This window comes from Battus philenor, unplaced genomic scaffold (assembly GCF_028537555.1).
Source record: "Battus philenor isolate CCGP_79_NKW_IND1 unplaced genomic scaffold, ilBatPhil1.0.hap1 SCAF_7, whole genome shotgun sequence".
Lineage (NCBI taxonomy): Eukaryota > Metazoa > Arthropoda > Insecta > Lepidoptera > Papilionidae > Battus > Battus philenor.
This window is the reverse complement of record NW_027181737.1, coordinates 5,062,450-5,080,768: the sequence shown is the minus strand read 5'-3', so window position 1 is coordinate 5,080,768 and position 18,319 is coordinate 5,062,450. Positions and strand designations below refer to the sequence as shown.

The 18,319-nt window shown below is 33.3% G+C and overlaps 1 protein-coding gene across 2 annotated transcripts in view; it reads right to left on the bottom strand.

The window, feature by feature from the left end:
- MFS9 (major facilitator superfamily transporter 9) overlaps positions 1–18,319 on the bottom strand; it is a 42,434-nt gene that overhangs the window by 6,026 nt on the left and 18,089 nt on the right. For both annotated transcript variants that reach the window (XM_068774256.1, XM_068774255.1), the window contains exons 2-4: positions 6,464–6,641; positions 2,855–2,973; positions 557–671 (exon numbers count right to left, since the gene is read on the bottom strand). In XM_068774256.1, the coding sequence (XP_068630357.1) occupies positions 557–671; positions 2,855–2,973; positions 6,464–6,641 (412 nt within the window). The remainder of the gene's footprint in view (positions 1–556; positions 672–2,854; positions 2,974–6,463; positions 6,642–18,319) is intronic.

Sequence of the window (18,319 nt, the reverse complement as noted above, 5' to 3'; positions counted from 1 at the left end):
TTTTTGGTAAATCTCCTGGATACGCACAAAAGTGTTTACTGTGTTTTTTTGAATTCCTTCCCCCAGAGGAAAGAACATATGTGGAATTCATCCACTAAAACTACCTCGGTGATCGTCGTCTTTATCTTTGAAGGAGCACCTGAAACTCGTACGGAACGCATAAGGCACTTTGACAAGGTATATTCTGCGGTGAAGCTGATCCTGCTCCCGTATCTTTGCCGTGCAGCAGCAACATGGTAACATTTCGTATTGCCGCCCTCTCAGGTTCATTATCCGTCACCACAATGACATACAAACATATAATCAACCCACTGCTACTTAATCAAGCAAGATTTTGAAATCCAAGACTACTTTAGTAGGTCGCCGGATATTCTTAAAATTTACTTAAATTTATACTATTGTGGTGATCTCACCACAGACAACGCGTCGCTTGTCTTACGTAACTAATTTCCGGAATGACAAACATTTTTATGCTTTTAAATTACACGTGTGACTGTTAATATGTTTGTTTATATTTAAAAAGACTTTTATTAAATAAAATATGAATATGAGTTACCTCAAACAGGCCCTCTACTATCCTTACAGCGATTAACAGTGCTGTGCTTGTGTGAGCGAGCGGTGGCGTAAAAAGGGTCAACAGTGAGGTGGCACCGATGCCGATAGCAAACACTCTGGAATTAAACAAATTGTAATTTTAGTGATTTATTCGTATTATCATCATTCGTAATAATCATTTGTGTACGTGATAGGAAGTATACCGAAGTAGAGAAGAGTTCAATTTGATAGAGAACGTAATCAAATTGAACTTTCTCTAATGACAACCTGCATTTGATGTAATTGAAGTAATGCCGTTAGCCGATTTAGGCTTCGTGCATTTTCCTCTACAATGAGCTCACGAAAACAGCGGTCCGTAGACTAAAATTTTATTCTGGAGGATCGTATTCCAATTAATACGATCACGTGTACACGAACAGCGACCATACCTGTTTAGGTGTGAAGGGTAAAGAATCGGGAATGGCAACTTTAAGTTACGAGTACATTGTTGCTTCCAAACCCTACAACGTACTCAGATGGGTTTGTTGTGTAATCATTTTCACAAATAAAACAGAAACATTCCAATATAAACTTCGTTATCACTTAAAAATCCTTTAAACTGTAGTTGAATTTTTAGTCTAATCAACTTGTTAAATTTAATGCCTGGTTATTCAGAAAAAAAGTAAAACCGTACGTGAACATTCGTTTAAAAAAGAGTTTCTAATTTTATGGAGCCTAGACTAAATGTATTAGCTTAGTTACATTTCTTTTTTAACCCTATAAACAAAGCTATTATTTATCTTTATTAATAGTATTCTGCACATTAACAAGAATATCATATATGTGTTTCTTGACAAAACTTTTCACTTAGTTATTATATCTCATATTATAAGATGGCAAGAATGTAACGAAGTAACCCTTAGGTCATAAGTCTGTGAATTTATTTCAATATACCGCATAGCGAATGGCTGAATTTTGACATGTTTACTAGTAAGAACGATAATAAATGATTACTTTCGTTCTTACATAATAATTTTTAAAGATTATATGATAATTCTATTAGAAATAATTATGGAAGGTAAATAGCCCTGTGTAGGCAATACAGCGCAGTACAAAAAAGTGCAAATGTAATGTGTAAAGTATTTCGAAATAAAATAACAAACAGGACTTCATATCACTTGTCATTTAGATACAAGATGACTTGTCGCTTTAACCGCAATGTCCTCTAAATCGGAACATATGAAAACATAATTACTCGACGGGAAATATTTTTGTTTCCTATAAGGCATCTTACTGTATACATTTGAAGTGATTGTTGAATTAAAAGCTGTGGTAAAAAAGATATTCTTTCACGAAGGCATTGTGGCGGTGCCTATGCTCTAAGCCATGGTTGCACAGACTTATTAAGACTAGGGGTCACTTGGACAAATCATGAACTGATAGCGGGCCGGCCGCCAGAAATATAGGTAATTAAATTTTTTTGCTTCTATTTTGGAATAGAATTTAATATTTTTCAAATGTACGGAAGTATTATTTTTGCCGTGGTCTGTGCATCCATGTTCTAAGCTAACAATACTATGTTCCAGTTTGATGAATGATACGATAAAAATGAGGTATTACGACTATAAATCCTATTTAACGACGTTGTGATAAGCAACTGTTTGTTTAATTAGCAATGCACTGGAATTCTAGTGAAAAATCTGTAATGATTTTAATTCTAGTTTTTCCGTACATTTTTCTTGATATTTTCGTATTTTACACATTTTCGGGTAGATTTAGATTAGTTAAATTTTTATGTCGAATGTTTCGTTTTCACGCTTCTTCATAGAACAAAACATACATATTATAGTAACGTAAGTCTCACTTATTAGTCTCTAGATGGTTCACAGTGTCTAAAAATACAATAGTACATAAACAGTACAGTCCATTCATGATAAGAATTAGCCATTCTGTTCTAAAGTATGCCTTTAACTGGTCACTGTGAAAATGACTTTCTAATTGGAGACAATTTCATCGGTGGGGTACTGGCTGGGCTAAAAAAATAATGATTCAATCGAACGGACTGATTAATAATTAATGTCTCATTAATATCTTTTATTATAATCCTTATATTTTAAAATGATGAGCGAAGATGTCATTATCGCCAGATTTTGGATTACAAAATTTTGTACACCAAGTGTCACTTATTATAAGACGAATTAGCGGTAATTATCACTCGCTTTTTAGAATTAAAAAAAGATAAGCAGTTGTAACTTAAAGCTACTATTCGTAATGTTTAGTTTTTAATCTTAAATCTTTGTGTTTTAAAAATGGAACGAACCTGTTACCTCCTATTTTAGCTGCTAGCCAGCCGCCCGGAAGTTGCGTAATCAGATAGCCGTAGAAGAACGAGCTCAGCACCAGTCCTTTGGTTTGTGAGCTCCATTCGAACTCTGGTGCCTGTGGGTTTTAGTAAAAAAAGTTATTAAAACCTTTACATCCAATTACTATTTATTCATATATTGTTGCTTTTGTATCCATTCCATCACGTTATTTGAGAAAGTCTTATGTAAGTAAAAGTCAGAAATAGTTTTGCTATTTTTAGTAAGAGTCGAGAAATATATTTGTTTCTTGTAGTACTATAACAATCACTAAAATTATTTTACAACGTTAATCTTGTGAGTTTTAACGTAACATCTATTTCTTGCGCTAAATTTATTTCAGTATTGTAGTGTATGTATATAATTATGACTATTTCTGTCTGACTGTTTGACTAACAGTTCGGTTTCCGCAATTAGCACTTATGCATGCGTCAAGCAAATAGGTTTACTGAGTTCATCCTTTAAGGTTTTGCCCCACGCAGACCTCAAGACAAGATTTTGTTCGACATCGCAAAGACCTTTGACAACTGTACACTCAAGGTGTTCAAGACAGGCTCGTTAAGATCATACTAGCCTTCCTGTCGAACCTCACTTTTCGATACCTAGCAGAAGGCGCAGTCTCCACTGCTGGACCCATCCATGGAGGCGTCCTCCTTTTTTGATTTTATGAAACCAATTCTGTTTAGCACCGCATTATTAAGAGATTTGTACAAGATGATTCTGATTTCTTCGATAAAGGATGCAGAAGAATTATCGACTAAAGAGAAGGTAAGGAAACTATATAAAGCTACCGGTAAGTGAGAATTTGAATATGAATTTGAATACCAGTAAGAGAAAGACGAATATTATAAGAGTTTTTTTTTGTAAGTCAACTTCCATAGCTTTTTTATAACTTTACGGGAGAATTTTCATAACAGAAAAATATCTTTTAAGTTTCTCGATTGAGCTTAAGTTACGGTTTAATACGCGCTGTACTAAAACAAATGTTTGACATTGATTTTTTTACTGTTTTGTACCGAATATAAAATATAATAAAATTTTAATATAAACATATTATATTCTATATCTACTATACTTCATAGAATTAAGAACTTAATTAAGCGTATAAAAATAGTTTATCCTGGCTTAGCAATAAATACGAAAAGAAACTAATAAAAAGCAAAAATAAAAAAGAAAACCAAATACGATTGGTTAGAACAAAAATTTACTCGTAACACACTACAATTTTTAATTATGGCGTCTGGTTAGTCGGCAAAATGTAAAAACAGTTGCCAACCTTAATTCTCGGCTTTACTATGGTGCTACTTAATTTTGTCACATAGCATTCTCCATTAATTTTTCTTAAGGATTGTACTACCTGGCGTTTTTGATTCATGTCTACATTTAGTTTGGTACGTAAACTTATCAGTAAAATTATATAGTTAAAGGCCGTAAAAGGAAATAGGGCGAAATATCACTAAATTTTTATAGCCTCTAAGTAATCACAAAATCCTAGGACATAATCTAATGTACAATTCCATTACCATAATCGGTCACATCTAGGTTTTTTGTCTCGCATAATATGAGAAGGCAAATGTAATAAACTCTACCGAGGCAGTTAAAACGGGCGAACCCTTGTGAACTTAATACGCGTTTGATAAGGATAAAGATTTACGGACCATCATATTAAATGTATTTCTCGCTTGTATAAATTTATGTTTTTTACTGGACCTTGCAAATTTCACTATACGTTCATAGCTGCTGCGATATCCTAGTGGATAACTTCTTACAATCGTCCGCCGTACGTTCATAACATTGACACGACTTACAATTTTACTTTACTTAACAATTTTAAATATTTTATAAAGAATATTTTTTTATTTATCCAAGTTGTCAAGAAACAACTTTGACATCAATTTGAATAAATGTAACAAATTTTAAATGAAAACTCATGTAATTCCTAATACTACATGCATATTTAATATATAAGAATTTAATCTAACTCATTGCACTCGGAATGTCAGCACTGCTGGCATGAAGTTTTATTCCGGCAATTCAGAATGCAGACATTGTTGGCATGACATTATACAAGGAATGCGCAATAAAAATAAACCCATAACACATGAACGATTTCGAAAAATGTTACTGATGGAATTAATTGAAGATTTTCATGCACCCAAATTACGACCAGGGCAAGTATCCAGTAGTAATAAGGAGCAACACCTAGAAAAAGTTCAACATTTCAATTTTCAATTACCTGGAAGAAAAACTAAGGACTGTCCGGTGTGTTCCAAGCCCAATGTTCGTAGCGAAAGAGGATCAAGGAACGGTTTTAAGCGAAATTTCAAATTTGAAACAAAAAATTGAAAAAAATAAAACTTCATATATTCTCTCAATAAATTTATGTAAAAATGTATTTTATTGTTTTAATTTTTTTAACAAAATTTTATCCAACATTTTTATTGACAAAATATATATGTCATTATCGAGTTGTTAGAAGGAAATGTGAAAATAATCTCAGTGTGCGAAGTTCTAATCTATGATTCATTTAAAATTTATTAAAGGTTTAATTTTAGTAAAGGCCATAGTACTAAAGGACATGTAATTTTTGGATCGTGGTACTACATGAACAAAATTAATAAAATGGGAGATTGTTGCAACACATTTGTTTGGCAAAATAACACCAAAAACATTTTGTACCACGTTGAAGAACCGCTAAATTTACACGTGAGCGGAGTTCAAGTGAATACACTGAACCATTAATGATTTAACATCACACAACCCTGTATAAATTAGTTGATACCGCGTGGTAGCTTACATATTGTACCCTTTCTGAGAGGAGGCGAAAGAGATGTTATGAACATTACAAGAGAAATAAAAAAACTAATAGTAACAAAACGGACAATATTTATAGCATAAGCTTGGCTTCTATAAATGTTATATGATACCTAGGTGATGCACGAAAGATTAACTCTGGCTACAATTGTATTTAAAAACAACTGTATATTGTATGTCTAATTTTATTAGAGATAATCCGACCACGACATTAGTATATCTAAATCTTTGAACAAAAAAACATGACAAACCATTTTTCGGACTTCGTAACTATTATATTTTACTAAAGAATATTATGTCGTTGAATATGTCTTGCGTAGAACTTTTTCATAGTTATAAAGCGTGTTAAGCGAGAGACAAGTATGCTAGCCGTTTTGAAGCATAGAAATGATGTGCCATCTTCATATAGTCAATGGAAAAATGTTTCGGTATTGGCAAAACAAACGTATTACGCATTTATTTTAATACAAACTTTCTAAAGAGACTTTGTACTGCCAAAACTTATTAGCCTGTAGCATTTCAACAGAAAACAAAATGAGACGTGTTTTAGAGAATTCATTTCTGTTAATGATTTGATTTATTAGTATTAAACTAAAATTATTAATATGAAAAAGATCTATGTTATTTTTAATATTTTCCTAGCAATTTTAAAATTTTCCTTTACAAGGACGTTTCTTGTGTATAAACAAGGATACCATAAAAATGGTTTATTAGTGGAAACGACGTTTGAGTTTAGAAATACAACTCCTACTCACGTAAATGATGGTTCCATTTTCCAGTTCGGTTTGGACGGGTTCTGTCATGGCGACCACGGCGACGGAGAGGTTCACACGGAGCGCGTAGCAATTGAAGAAACCAAAAAACGCCAGGAGTGCTACCAGTAGTCTCCGCTTCCTCCAGAAGCGCCATGTTGTTTGTTCTTGAGTTTTCTCCCTGCAAAAATGAACAAATTTTTTCTTAATAATAAAAGGATACTTGGGATGAAGACATTGATTACAGATAATAAAATCTGTTTAAAATTTAAAACCTAATTATCTGAACTTAAGTACTTTTTTACTATGCGGGAAATGAAATACTAAATATATTTACCATAAATAATTCGCAATTGCCCTAAGTCTAGGTTTGGCCCTATCGGGCGCCTTGTGTTGGGATACATTGAAGCCGCCTCATAAACCGGTAAAATTGTATGAATGAACGAATATTGAATGATGTAATGACCCGAGTGATGGTTTCCGAAAGAACCCTCGAGCCGTTTTTGACATTTATGTAAACGTGGTTTAGGCTGTGTCCTAGCCTTCCTGGCTCTGTCCTTTCGACCCCGAATCCAGTAATTGCCAATAAGGCTAGTATAGATCCTGACGGAAAATATAAAGTGGATCTACAGCGCACAATTCAAAAACTTTTGCACGCTATTAAGGTTAATGCCCCAATACCAGCAATATCCAAAATCGGTATTAATTATCGTATCAGATATTCCAGATCGGTGTTATGAAAACTAACATCCTTCCATTCGGTAGAAGTTATAGCAAAACAGAACTTGTATATTAGATTAAAAGTTTGAATACCATATTTGAATACAAAAATATCTTGTATATCGGTAAGTATAGACCATTTTATACCAAATATTATCTATTTTGGCGGTAAAAATTTCTAGGCTGGAGGTACATACGTATGGCTTGAAATATAATGCTTATCACCATTCCAACAACAACTATCACTTGTTAGTGAGTTTATCAATATTACAGTTTAAATGTCGCTATAGGTATTTCATAAAGAAGGAAGTCTACGTCCAATGCGTGTTACAGGTGATGATTCACAGTGTTTAAACTTGGTCTTTTACTCTGGGCCTCATTGTCTAGCTGCTGATCAAACCACGAGATCGAATGAGGCGATGACGTAAGCAACCGACAAAGTGACAAGACAGCGACAAGCAGAGCTTAGGATCTCTACCCATAAGATGGACAAGACCTTGTTAAAGTCTTCGGAAGACTCTGGATGCAGATCGCTTTCAACCGGACCAACAGGAAATCTATGGGGAAGCCTATCTTTTGCAGTAGAAGACTTTTCACAGAAATGGTTATGATGTCAGTTGCTTTTAGGAGCGCACTGCTTAGTGTTATATAAAAGATTTGACGTTAATGGCGTTGGTTTTTACATAAGTTGAATAAAAATCATACGTCAAACGTAGCATTGAAATGTAACAGTACATTGGTTACGTGCGCTTTCGTAAGACACTAGTAGCATAACAGGCGAGGTTACTGGTTTAATAGTTTGGCGAACTTCTGTATTGGCCGGTATTTACTACGCGGTTAATATAATCGGGGCGGCATGAAGCGTGACGTTACGAAACTGGGTCATGCTGCAAATTCGAATTCAATCTTAGTTATGTTTTAAGTTAATTTTAACACATGAACACAGATAAGATCTTATACTTCCATTTTAGGTATATATTTTTTTTTTCATTATAGATTTTGGCTCTTCCTCCTAATACCTTCAAGGCGTGAGTTATCCCAGGTAATTTTATTTTAACAGTGTTTCTAATGTATTCTATTTATAGTTGAATGAAAAATAGCTGATTTTGAGCTACTACTAGTCTGTTTTTTTCTTTAAACTGGATCTAGCTCGACACTGTTTAGTAGCTGGCATTTACAGATTTCGTTGGCTTTAAAGAGAACCCGACAAGCTGTAAGCCTATATTTCGTTTACGAAACTTAGCTCGAGGCCTGCTTCGGGAACCCCGGCTTCATACTATCAACTACTATCAAATACTATTCACGCTTATATAGAAGATGATGTTCTTCTTTTTTTTCAGCTGTTAGATGCCCACTGTAAAGTATAGGCGTCCCCCAAAGATCACTGCGATGACCGGTCTTGCGCTGTCTTTATTCTACAACCTTCAACTATGTCGTCGGTCTACCTAGTAGGGGGCGTATCTATGCCACGTCTACCGGTCGTGATCGTTGAGCCTGTCGGTTCCAACAACCGGCCGGCTATATCCTTAACTTTGGATCCCTTGCCGATAACCTCATTTCTGATTAGATCACGTAGCGAAACTCCGAGAATTGTTCTCTCTATTTTTTTTAGATGCCCTTGACACTTCTTATGAGGCTTGTCGAAAGCGACCACATCTTGGATCAGTATGTCAATACTAACAACACACATTGACTAAAGATCTTAGCTATTAAAAACAGTAAAAGTCACACAAAATGTAACTAACTAAATATGTAGTAATCTTCGATGAGCCGAGATAGTAAAGCTTCGAGTAGCCCAGTGGTAGAGGACTGAGACTTGAAATCGTAGGTCGCAGGTTCGATTCCCGGAATATATTTTGATATAATTCACACTTTGTCCATTAATTATCCTGGATTTCCATTGCTCACAAACAAGTTTCCAGAGGATGGGTAGCAGTGAATTTATAGTGATATTTTGCCGACATAAGAAACATTCGTTTCATAATAAAAAAAACCGAACGTTTCCTTATCTATATAAATAATTACGGTAAAAAGATATTCAGTCTGTTGTACGTAGCCAAAGTGTCTGTTCGATAATGTGTTAGTCAGATAAATATCTTTTTATGTCAGTGCATTGAAAATATTCAATTAGCTAAAAAAAAAACCTTAAAGACGAATATTTTATTTTAAAACACAATTAAACAAATATGTCGTATAATAGACGACTTACAACATGCAGTAATATTAAAATTGAATATTATGAATTTAAAAATTGAGCCTCCGATCGTCAAGAATTTTACAAATAGCATTAAGACGTGTTGAATTAACAAAAATTCAAATATGGATCAAATAAAAGCAAGGAATACATATGTACTGATTTATCAAGGTATCATCATAAAGCTTAGAAACTTGAAATTTGGTACTAATATTAAGAACGGATTATATAAAAATCCAACCGCGGAGGGTTTTAAGAGAACGATTTTAAAGTCGTAAAGTGTAGTGCGCCGAGGTCATGTCTTATACAATATGAAAAGTAGACAATTACACAAACTTTCTCAGCTACATATTGTGAAACAATTTGTTATATTAGTTAGTTATTCGTTTTTGAGAAAAGGAAATTCTTGAAATTCCTTGAAGTTTATTCTTTTTTTAAATGGCCCGACAAAGGCAACATTGGATTTCGAGCACAAGGACATATTCTGAATTCTAACAGAATTTTATTTTCTTTGCGGATTTTCATAACTGTAATGACCTGTTTCGGCTATTGACTTCATTTGATTTCGCATAAAAACTTTGAAGAATTAATGAAGTTTTATAGTAAAATGCATGTATTCTAACAAATTACACACAATAATGTCATTTCAAAGTCGAAGATGGGTGTTTATCATGGTTAATTTTAATATTTTTGTCGTTATGGTTTACAACAGACAATCGAAATTTCAATTTAAGTAACAGCTGGATATTCCGAATGAGGGAAAACAGGAAGTTAACTGGCGTGAAATGCGCACGATAGGAACATTCGAACGAAAGTAGGTTCCATGTTTATGTGTGAAAATTATATTTTTAAATAATATTGCATGTGTTTATTTTTAACATTGGAGGGTAAAATATTAGCCAGTTTCATAATATTTAATATCCCATAATCAGACACATATAATTCAGGCATAGCAAACCGTTGGTTAAGAATGATTAAAAGTCTTTTAGATAGATTATCTTCATTGTTAAAAGTCGTGTTCTTCCTGAAAAGCTTTAGTCCATAATTCGACAAGTTGACTCCGCAGGTTTCTATTGCTTTTCTAAATTCTACCGTTATTATGAGGCCAGTTACCACTCGAACAGAGTCCGCTTTTGATCTCTTTCCCTCTACTTTTCCTACGAAAAGCAGCTTATCTCCGATGCCTCCGTGCTATGTGGCTGAAGTAATCCAGAATCCGTATGTTACAGATGGTTAATTGAGAACATATCTGTTGGTTCTCTTGTCAGTCATGCGTAGCATTCCTCGTCAGCAGCACATTTCAAGAGCGCCGATCTTGCTTCAGTCTTCCCTGCGGTACAAGGTTCAGATGAATAAAAAGAAGATTAAGAATATCAGCGTTCTTACTAGTCTCATTCTTGTAGTGTAGTTGTAGACACTTCATTTCTGACATTTACTGGCAGAATTTCTGTTATTTAAAGTACATCAGCGAAATTTACTGACTACTACTTAATTATATTATAATTTTTGAATATTGTAAAAATGTTATGAATTCATTACTATGAGTGGTAGTTAAAGATTTCCGGTCATTAACTAAAATAAAAAATTATCTTTTTAGAGTTGAGTAGATATCTTATATATTTATTTTTTGTAATTTAACACAATTATTTTAATTGAAAATTCTTACACCGCGTCGTTACACAGGTAGTTCGGTGAGAGTGAAAAATGTCTTGTTTACTAGGCCGCAGTAGAGAGTCGTTAAATAGAGCAAAACGATATAAAAGTGAAATATACAAATAGAAATCCTAAGCGGATCTGCGCAGTGCCTATTGACATTTCCAAAACACACACTATACACTGCGAAACCAAGTAATTCACAGTCAATCCAAAACATGTCAAACAAGAATATTCAGGAAGAAAAAGCTCTCGATTTTCCTAGTTGGAAGAGTTGTCGGAGTTTTTTCCGCTTTCCCGTGGTGGCAATAATGTTAGACAGGCGATAGTTATCGACTAAGTCGAGGTTAGATCTTCTCGAGGACTCTTCAGTCGTAATACTAAACGTGTAATAAGTATCTAATAGATTCAGGCGTTACTTTGCGGAAGTCCATTCTAACAAAGAAATGGATTAATATATAGCAACTTCCGCTATGCAGCAGTAGTCGTGCAATGAAATGCACCGCCTGCCAGCCCACTGATAAATGCGCGTGTGGTAAACAATGCGAAACACAACTACCACCACAATTCAACACATGTTTCACCCCTCCACGGGGCAGGAGATGTTACACCGACTAGTGCCAAACACCGAATGATAAGTGATAACTCAAGTCCAGGTCCCCTGCTAAAGTCCCTTGCAAATATGGCGAATAATGAAGTAAAAACACTTATACCTTCATACAAATAAAAGGGGTAATATGTATGTCTGTCGTTAGCTGGAAAAAGGTGTGTTGTCTTTGGTTCATCATTATTGTTTCGGCCGGGTAACATTCCCTACTGAACAGAAGCCTCTTCCATATATTTACATAAGGATCGGTTGCAAAAAACCGGCAGCTTGCATCAAGTGTTTTCGGACAATCGTAACCAGGTCTGTCCACTTTGAAATCGTACTCTGCACTTTATAGTCTTTGGTTAATCACATTGGCGCGCATGTACAACGTGGAAAACTTATTTTATATTGATAAATAAAAAATATAAACATTGATAGTGGTTTCTATAATACCACGTTCGATTTATATTTTTTTTCCTTTGGAATGAGACAGCCTAATAGCTTTTAACACTACGGAATACTTCAGATAGCTAGTAGTATATAACACGACCAACAAGGAGAATGTCGCTTGTAAGGAAGTATGTAATGACCCCTAAGTTACAAACTGTTACTTAACATCGGGCGTGTCTCCGTTGTGTCGTTAATGTAATATATAATGATCATTATATTCTAATGGTTTAACTTCTGGCGAGAGCTTTGCTAATGTGTTCGTATACTATTATAATAGGGTTCCATATTTGTGATAACTTATTGCAATTAGAAGCGTACCGTTGAAATGTTAAAAAAGGAATGTTATAATTAGGGCCGTGCAAGTGCACCAAACAATAGTTAACTACATATTGAAAAATGTTTATATACTATTGTCAAACATTATACGGTATGTGTTTTTTTATTTATTGAATATTTTAAAAACCTGAGTTTGTATTTGCAGTAAAAATATTGGCACTAAATAAAAAAAACAATAAAAAATTATTGAAAATATAAGATTAAAATATATATTAAATTCTCAGGTACTAATTCAAGGCAGTCAACAATCATCAAACAATTCTCTCTTGACGAGGTTTAATACACAGCAATGGGAGTAATAAATTTTATTGCAGATTAAAAATTTACGCGCATTCAAAGTCATTCGAAGTTAGTTCTAAATACAAAACAAATTATATTTTGATTTATTGTAAAAATAAACATCACAAATTATTTATCCAATAATGTTAAGTTTTATACGTCTGTTCAGTTTAACCAATTTGGAAACAGTTTACTATTTACGTAATTATACATATATACAGGCAATATTCTAATATATGATTGTAAACAAGTAGAAGTCTTTTTTCTACACACAAAACTCGAGTATTTAATTTATTGTTTTATCTTATGCATTAATTTTTAATTGAGTATATAGAATTAAAATGCATATTTTAGTTACATATTTTACTACGTAGATATTTACAAAAAATTAAAAAGCAAACGTCTGCAGAATAAACACTACGATATCTAAACGTGACGCAACAAGCCAGAGTCCAAACAAACCTGAACAGTTAAACATGCTAAACAAAGAGTCACTGAAACAATGAACGCAGACGGAAGTGACAATCATTTGTAAACAGCCATTAGAGCAGATATCACTTCGCTGCCGTCTCCCCCTCTGGGGAAGTCGTTAACCAAATCCCGATGGTGCAATCAATTGTACTTCTGTAAGATGCTTGTCAATGGTGTCGGACAATCTAATTAGGTTGTGACCCAATTACACTTTTAAATCTTACTTCCGCCTCATTCTTCAATTTAATCATTCTATCGGAAGATTCCATTATTGAATGAGTTTAAAGGGCCTTAATTGCTGTCGAAAAAGTGGATATTTTTAATAATCTTTTACGTTTTTATATTTACGTGGAAATCTTCATCATAACAGACTGTAGTAATCATAGGCTAAGTAATTTGAAGACTTGTTAACTCGACACTTATTATTACTTCGCACTTCTTTCTTAATTTTTTAATCAATTTAAAAAGATGAGCAGTATCTCTCTGTAGATAATCCTAATGTTTGGGAATACAATTATCCTACGCCGAAATTAAAAGAGGAAGAGAAACATGAAAAAGCACAAAGATTAAGCTTAACATTTTTATTTTACATTTATACCATTTGTATTTATATTTGAACTGCAAATCAAAAATATTTATTCTGATTATTTATGACTTTGTGACATATAACAAACATATTGTATTGAGTACGTAAATATTAAGTTTGGAAGTAATGACAAAATATTGTAGGTAAATCAACGTCGAACTTTAAGTAAGCAAAGGTAAATATGTCGATAGAATAGACACTTATGATGGATGATGGAGGACATTCAAGTAATATGTCGTGTTTCTACGCACCAGTGGTTCATATTTGTAAGAACCCTTTTAAATTCAAGGTTAGACACGTTGCTTTTGTTAACAATACATTCTTACACGTAAAGCGACATAATCATTATTTTTACATTTAATATTTCGTCCCTATTACTTTTAATTGAATATTTTATTGTTGAAAATAACTGGTCAAGGGTATGAATACTGTATTTATTAAATTCTATTTCTATTAACCAATTGCTCAATGCCAGTGTCGCCTATGTTCAAGATTATTAACATTTCAGCCATGAGTCCACTATTGGACAAAGTCAAAGAAGCTTTATTATATAAGATTATTACAATGATGTATAATAGTCAGCTTAAAATTAAGTTTAAACTAGTTCATGCCGCCCCACCCACTGAGAAGAATTAACAAAAAATTCAATGAGAACAAAAAAAATCCCTTTAAGTTGGAATAATTTCTTTCCAAATGATTCCCATAAATTTCCATAACGACTGATTACAGGCGATCTACATCCAGTGTCTTCGACTGGCCGGTATATGGTTTACACTCCAGAACCTTAAATCACCAGCGGCCACCTGTTCTATGCGATGATGAGGCCCACAGCCACTTCAACTAAGCTGTATACGTTTCAGATAAAGCACTAAAATTATACTTTTTATAAGGAGCAATTTAACCTAACTCTAAAAGTTAGGTTAAATTCCAGAAAATCGGTAAAGTTTTTTAAGATAAACTATATATATATATATATATATATATATATATATATATAACAACCCACATACATATATGTATATATTTTAAGTAATTAAATATTTTTGACTTTTTTACTAACAACTTTTTTTGATATCAATGTTTTTATGACAAGTTTTAGCGTCTGTTTTAATATTGTAGCACTTTTCACCTAGCCTAGCTTTAATGGAAAAAATACCACAAACTTAGTTATAAATTTTTCATTATGCTTAAAACCACATTGAAATAATAATATATTAATATAGCGATGTATTCACCGGGCCTTGGACTTTGGACGGGCAAGCGCAGCCTGGGAACTCGTGGGGTGGGCCGACCACCTTGTTAAGATCGTCAGATAACGCTGGATGTTCGTTTTCAATCGGTCTTAATAAAAATCTCTCGTTATATCTATGTTCAGCAATGGAAGTTTTTTTGAAATGTTGATTATGGAAATATATTTAGTAATAATTAGTAATAATTGTTTCCATGACGATGCTTCAACCTGTACGATTATGTAAGTTTAATGCATTTTATAATTAAGTAATCAAACTTCACATTTAAATTAAAACAAAAAAGGGGAAAATATGAAACTCGGTTTTTTTGGCAATAATGACTAACCTTAATGATAATATATCACGCATATAAAAGAGCAGAAAAATAAAAAGTATAACACTCGAATAGCATCCAGTCTGCAATCGTGACTTTTTGAGATACATTAAGAAACATTTAATTATATCAATAATATGGTATGAAATGCCTTAAGAAAAAGAGGCTTAAGAAAACTACCTATCGTCCTGGTGCAGGTCAATTTTAGTCTCTATGTAAAAATCTAGACACTATTATTTAAATTATAGTAATCTGTATACTACTATTACATATATTTTATACGAGTTGGTTGCCGTTGACTGGTCGTACAACCAATGCAACGATAGTGTTGGCACTCAGAGTATCGTTTTTCCATATCCGGAGTTGTACACAATGCGGAGTGATTTTTTCGATCATATAGAAAAATGGGAAAACTTTTGACCACGATGCCGTAGCTCCAAGCTCTTATTCAATAAGGCCAGAATATATACGACTGTAGCCGAAGCAGTACACACCTCTAAAGTCCAACACAGATGTCGTTACATAGTGCACGACAAACTTTTCCAAAAGGGTCTTGATCTTGAATAGCGACGGATACGAACCAGGAGTCTGTGGACTATTCCATGCGAAACGTAAAACAAAATTTAATGCACTACCGTTGGAGGCGCAGAGAAAATATCACAGTTTCAAAAGGACGACCCTTTGTTAGCAACTGGGAAACGTAATTACAACGTTCTCCTTTTAGAAATTCCTTGGGAGTTATTTGAGCGTCTTGAACGCAGGCTCACTGTCACGATTGCCTGACCTAATTCTTTCGTCGTTGTAGATTAGAATTGTCACTTACAAAAACAGGATAAGAGCGCCCGGGGTAGTGTGCCTCATTTTCATGGAGCACTATTCCCATAGATTTGATTTTATTATTTTATATTCAATGTGAACTACACGCTGTACGTGACTTAATATTATAATCTACAATAATAGGGCCTTGTTATACTAGATACACGCATGTAAGCTGACTCCGATGACTTTAAATAAGATCTTTAAAACCCTATATCTTTAACAATCCAGTAGAAAATGAAGTCATAAAATTATTATTAGAAATTTAAGATACTTACGTAATGATAATATAGTGTGAAAAAGTGTTATCAAAATTCGGATTGCCGAGTCTTAAAATTAATTATTGATTACTATATTTCTATGTAAACTTTGTACTGCCATAATTTATTGGCTTGTCGCATTTCAATAGAAAATATAAAGTAATGAAACATAATCAGAGTAATCACGTTATTCTTTATAGTTAGAAATAGGTGTAAAATCTTTAAACAATTATAATGCCAAAAAATATAACCGAACAACCTGTATTATTAAGATTAACTGTTTTATAACAATCTTTTAATAACTGCTTATATGCACATGTTGCGATTCGGGAATGAATCTAATTAACTTTTATAGTAACCCTTTAAATTAATAGCAGCAATAACAGGAGAAACAATGGAATGTCAATTTCAAAGTCATCGAAAGATAATTTAAACCTGTTACTTCCAGTTTTTATTTTCTGGATTGAAGAACGCTCGTAAATTCAATTTAAACTCTTTGAATAACAGCCGTAGGTATAAACTGGTATATAGTTTTATAACAACAGGTTTACATTCTATGTCATTGAGTACACAGGCACGGATACCGGTTTCAAATTGGACTGAAATGAGCTTTTGTAACTACCTCTAATTTCCGCGTGTTTAACTGCATTAAAAACGGTTTTAATATTATGATACACAACAAATTTAATTTGATTTTTATTTGTGTAATTTTGTTTCTGTCGATTTTAAATTAATCTACTTCGGATGTGGCTCAACGGTTCTTAGTTGCGAGAATGTTCCGTGACGTTGACAATGGTATGTTTATCACATAAAATTAAAGATAGCGTTGTCTTTTGGCATACTATTTCCAGTTGATGATATCTTTTAAAATGTTAAAGCTTAGTACAGTATAGTTCTTTCTCTTTTATTTCTTTGAGAAATGACAACTTTAGAGTAAAATTTTATCCATTAAAGCTAAGATCTTCTCGGCTAATATCCGTCAGTGCCCTAAGACGGAACTCTAAGACCAATGTGTTAATAATTTATGGCACGGAACTCACAGTCGATCAACGTGCAACAAAATGAGTTATGCTTAGGATTTATCTACGATATCAAATCAGAAATGTAAAGATAGTTCAGCGTATTGGCAAGTTTAAGTGACAGTGGTCAGAATACATAGGATACAAAATAGTTGGTTACACGGGCCATAAGGTTCTGGAGTTGAGATCGCAAACTGGCAAGCACTGCGTAGAAGTCCTCTCGCAATGTGAACAGAAGACCTTATTCAGGTAGTCTAAAGACTCTGTATTCAGATAGCTTCAAACCTATATCTGATCTTATCTAAAATCTATGTTTACTGGACGCCTTATGACTGAAATGATGACAGTATTCTATAAAGTACCATAGACATTCAGAGTTGCCTCAGTACTACTTGAATGTTCCTGCTCTAAGAGTAACTATTCCAGTAATGTCTAATAAGACGACGTTATCATGAATTTTAATTTTGCTTAGGTTGGACGTAATGGATAATGACAATCGCATTTAAATAGTTTTGAAACGAAAATAATTATCACAACGCAGAAATTTTCACCAATCGATGAAATTCTCGTTTGGTTTTAAGTATAAAGTGTCAATACAAGGTTTATTCATTGTATTCTTAGTATTTTATAATTAACAAAAGGATATGTTACAAATTTATGTATTTCCTGTCAAAATTTACTTACTGATAATAGCTTTTTATCAATTGAAAGAGGTTATTGTAATTGAATCGTCGTGAAATTTATAATAAAGTAAACGTTTGCCTTGTAAATCTCTTAATTTGGTAGTGCGAAACTCAAAGCATTATAACTAAATTTAAGAGAAAAATCTCTAATTTTATTTTGGATTAAAAACGTTGGTAAGTATTAATTTGAAGTGTAGTTTGTTCTCTATATCTCTTTTTTGCCGCGAAACAGTATCGTTT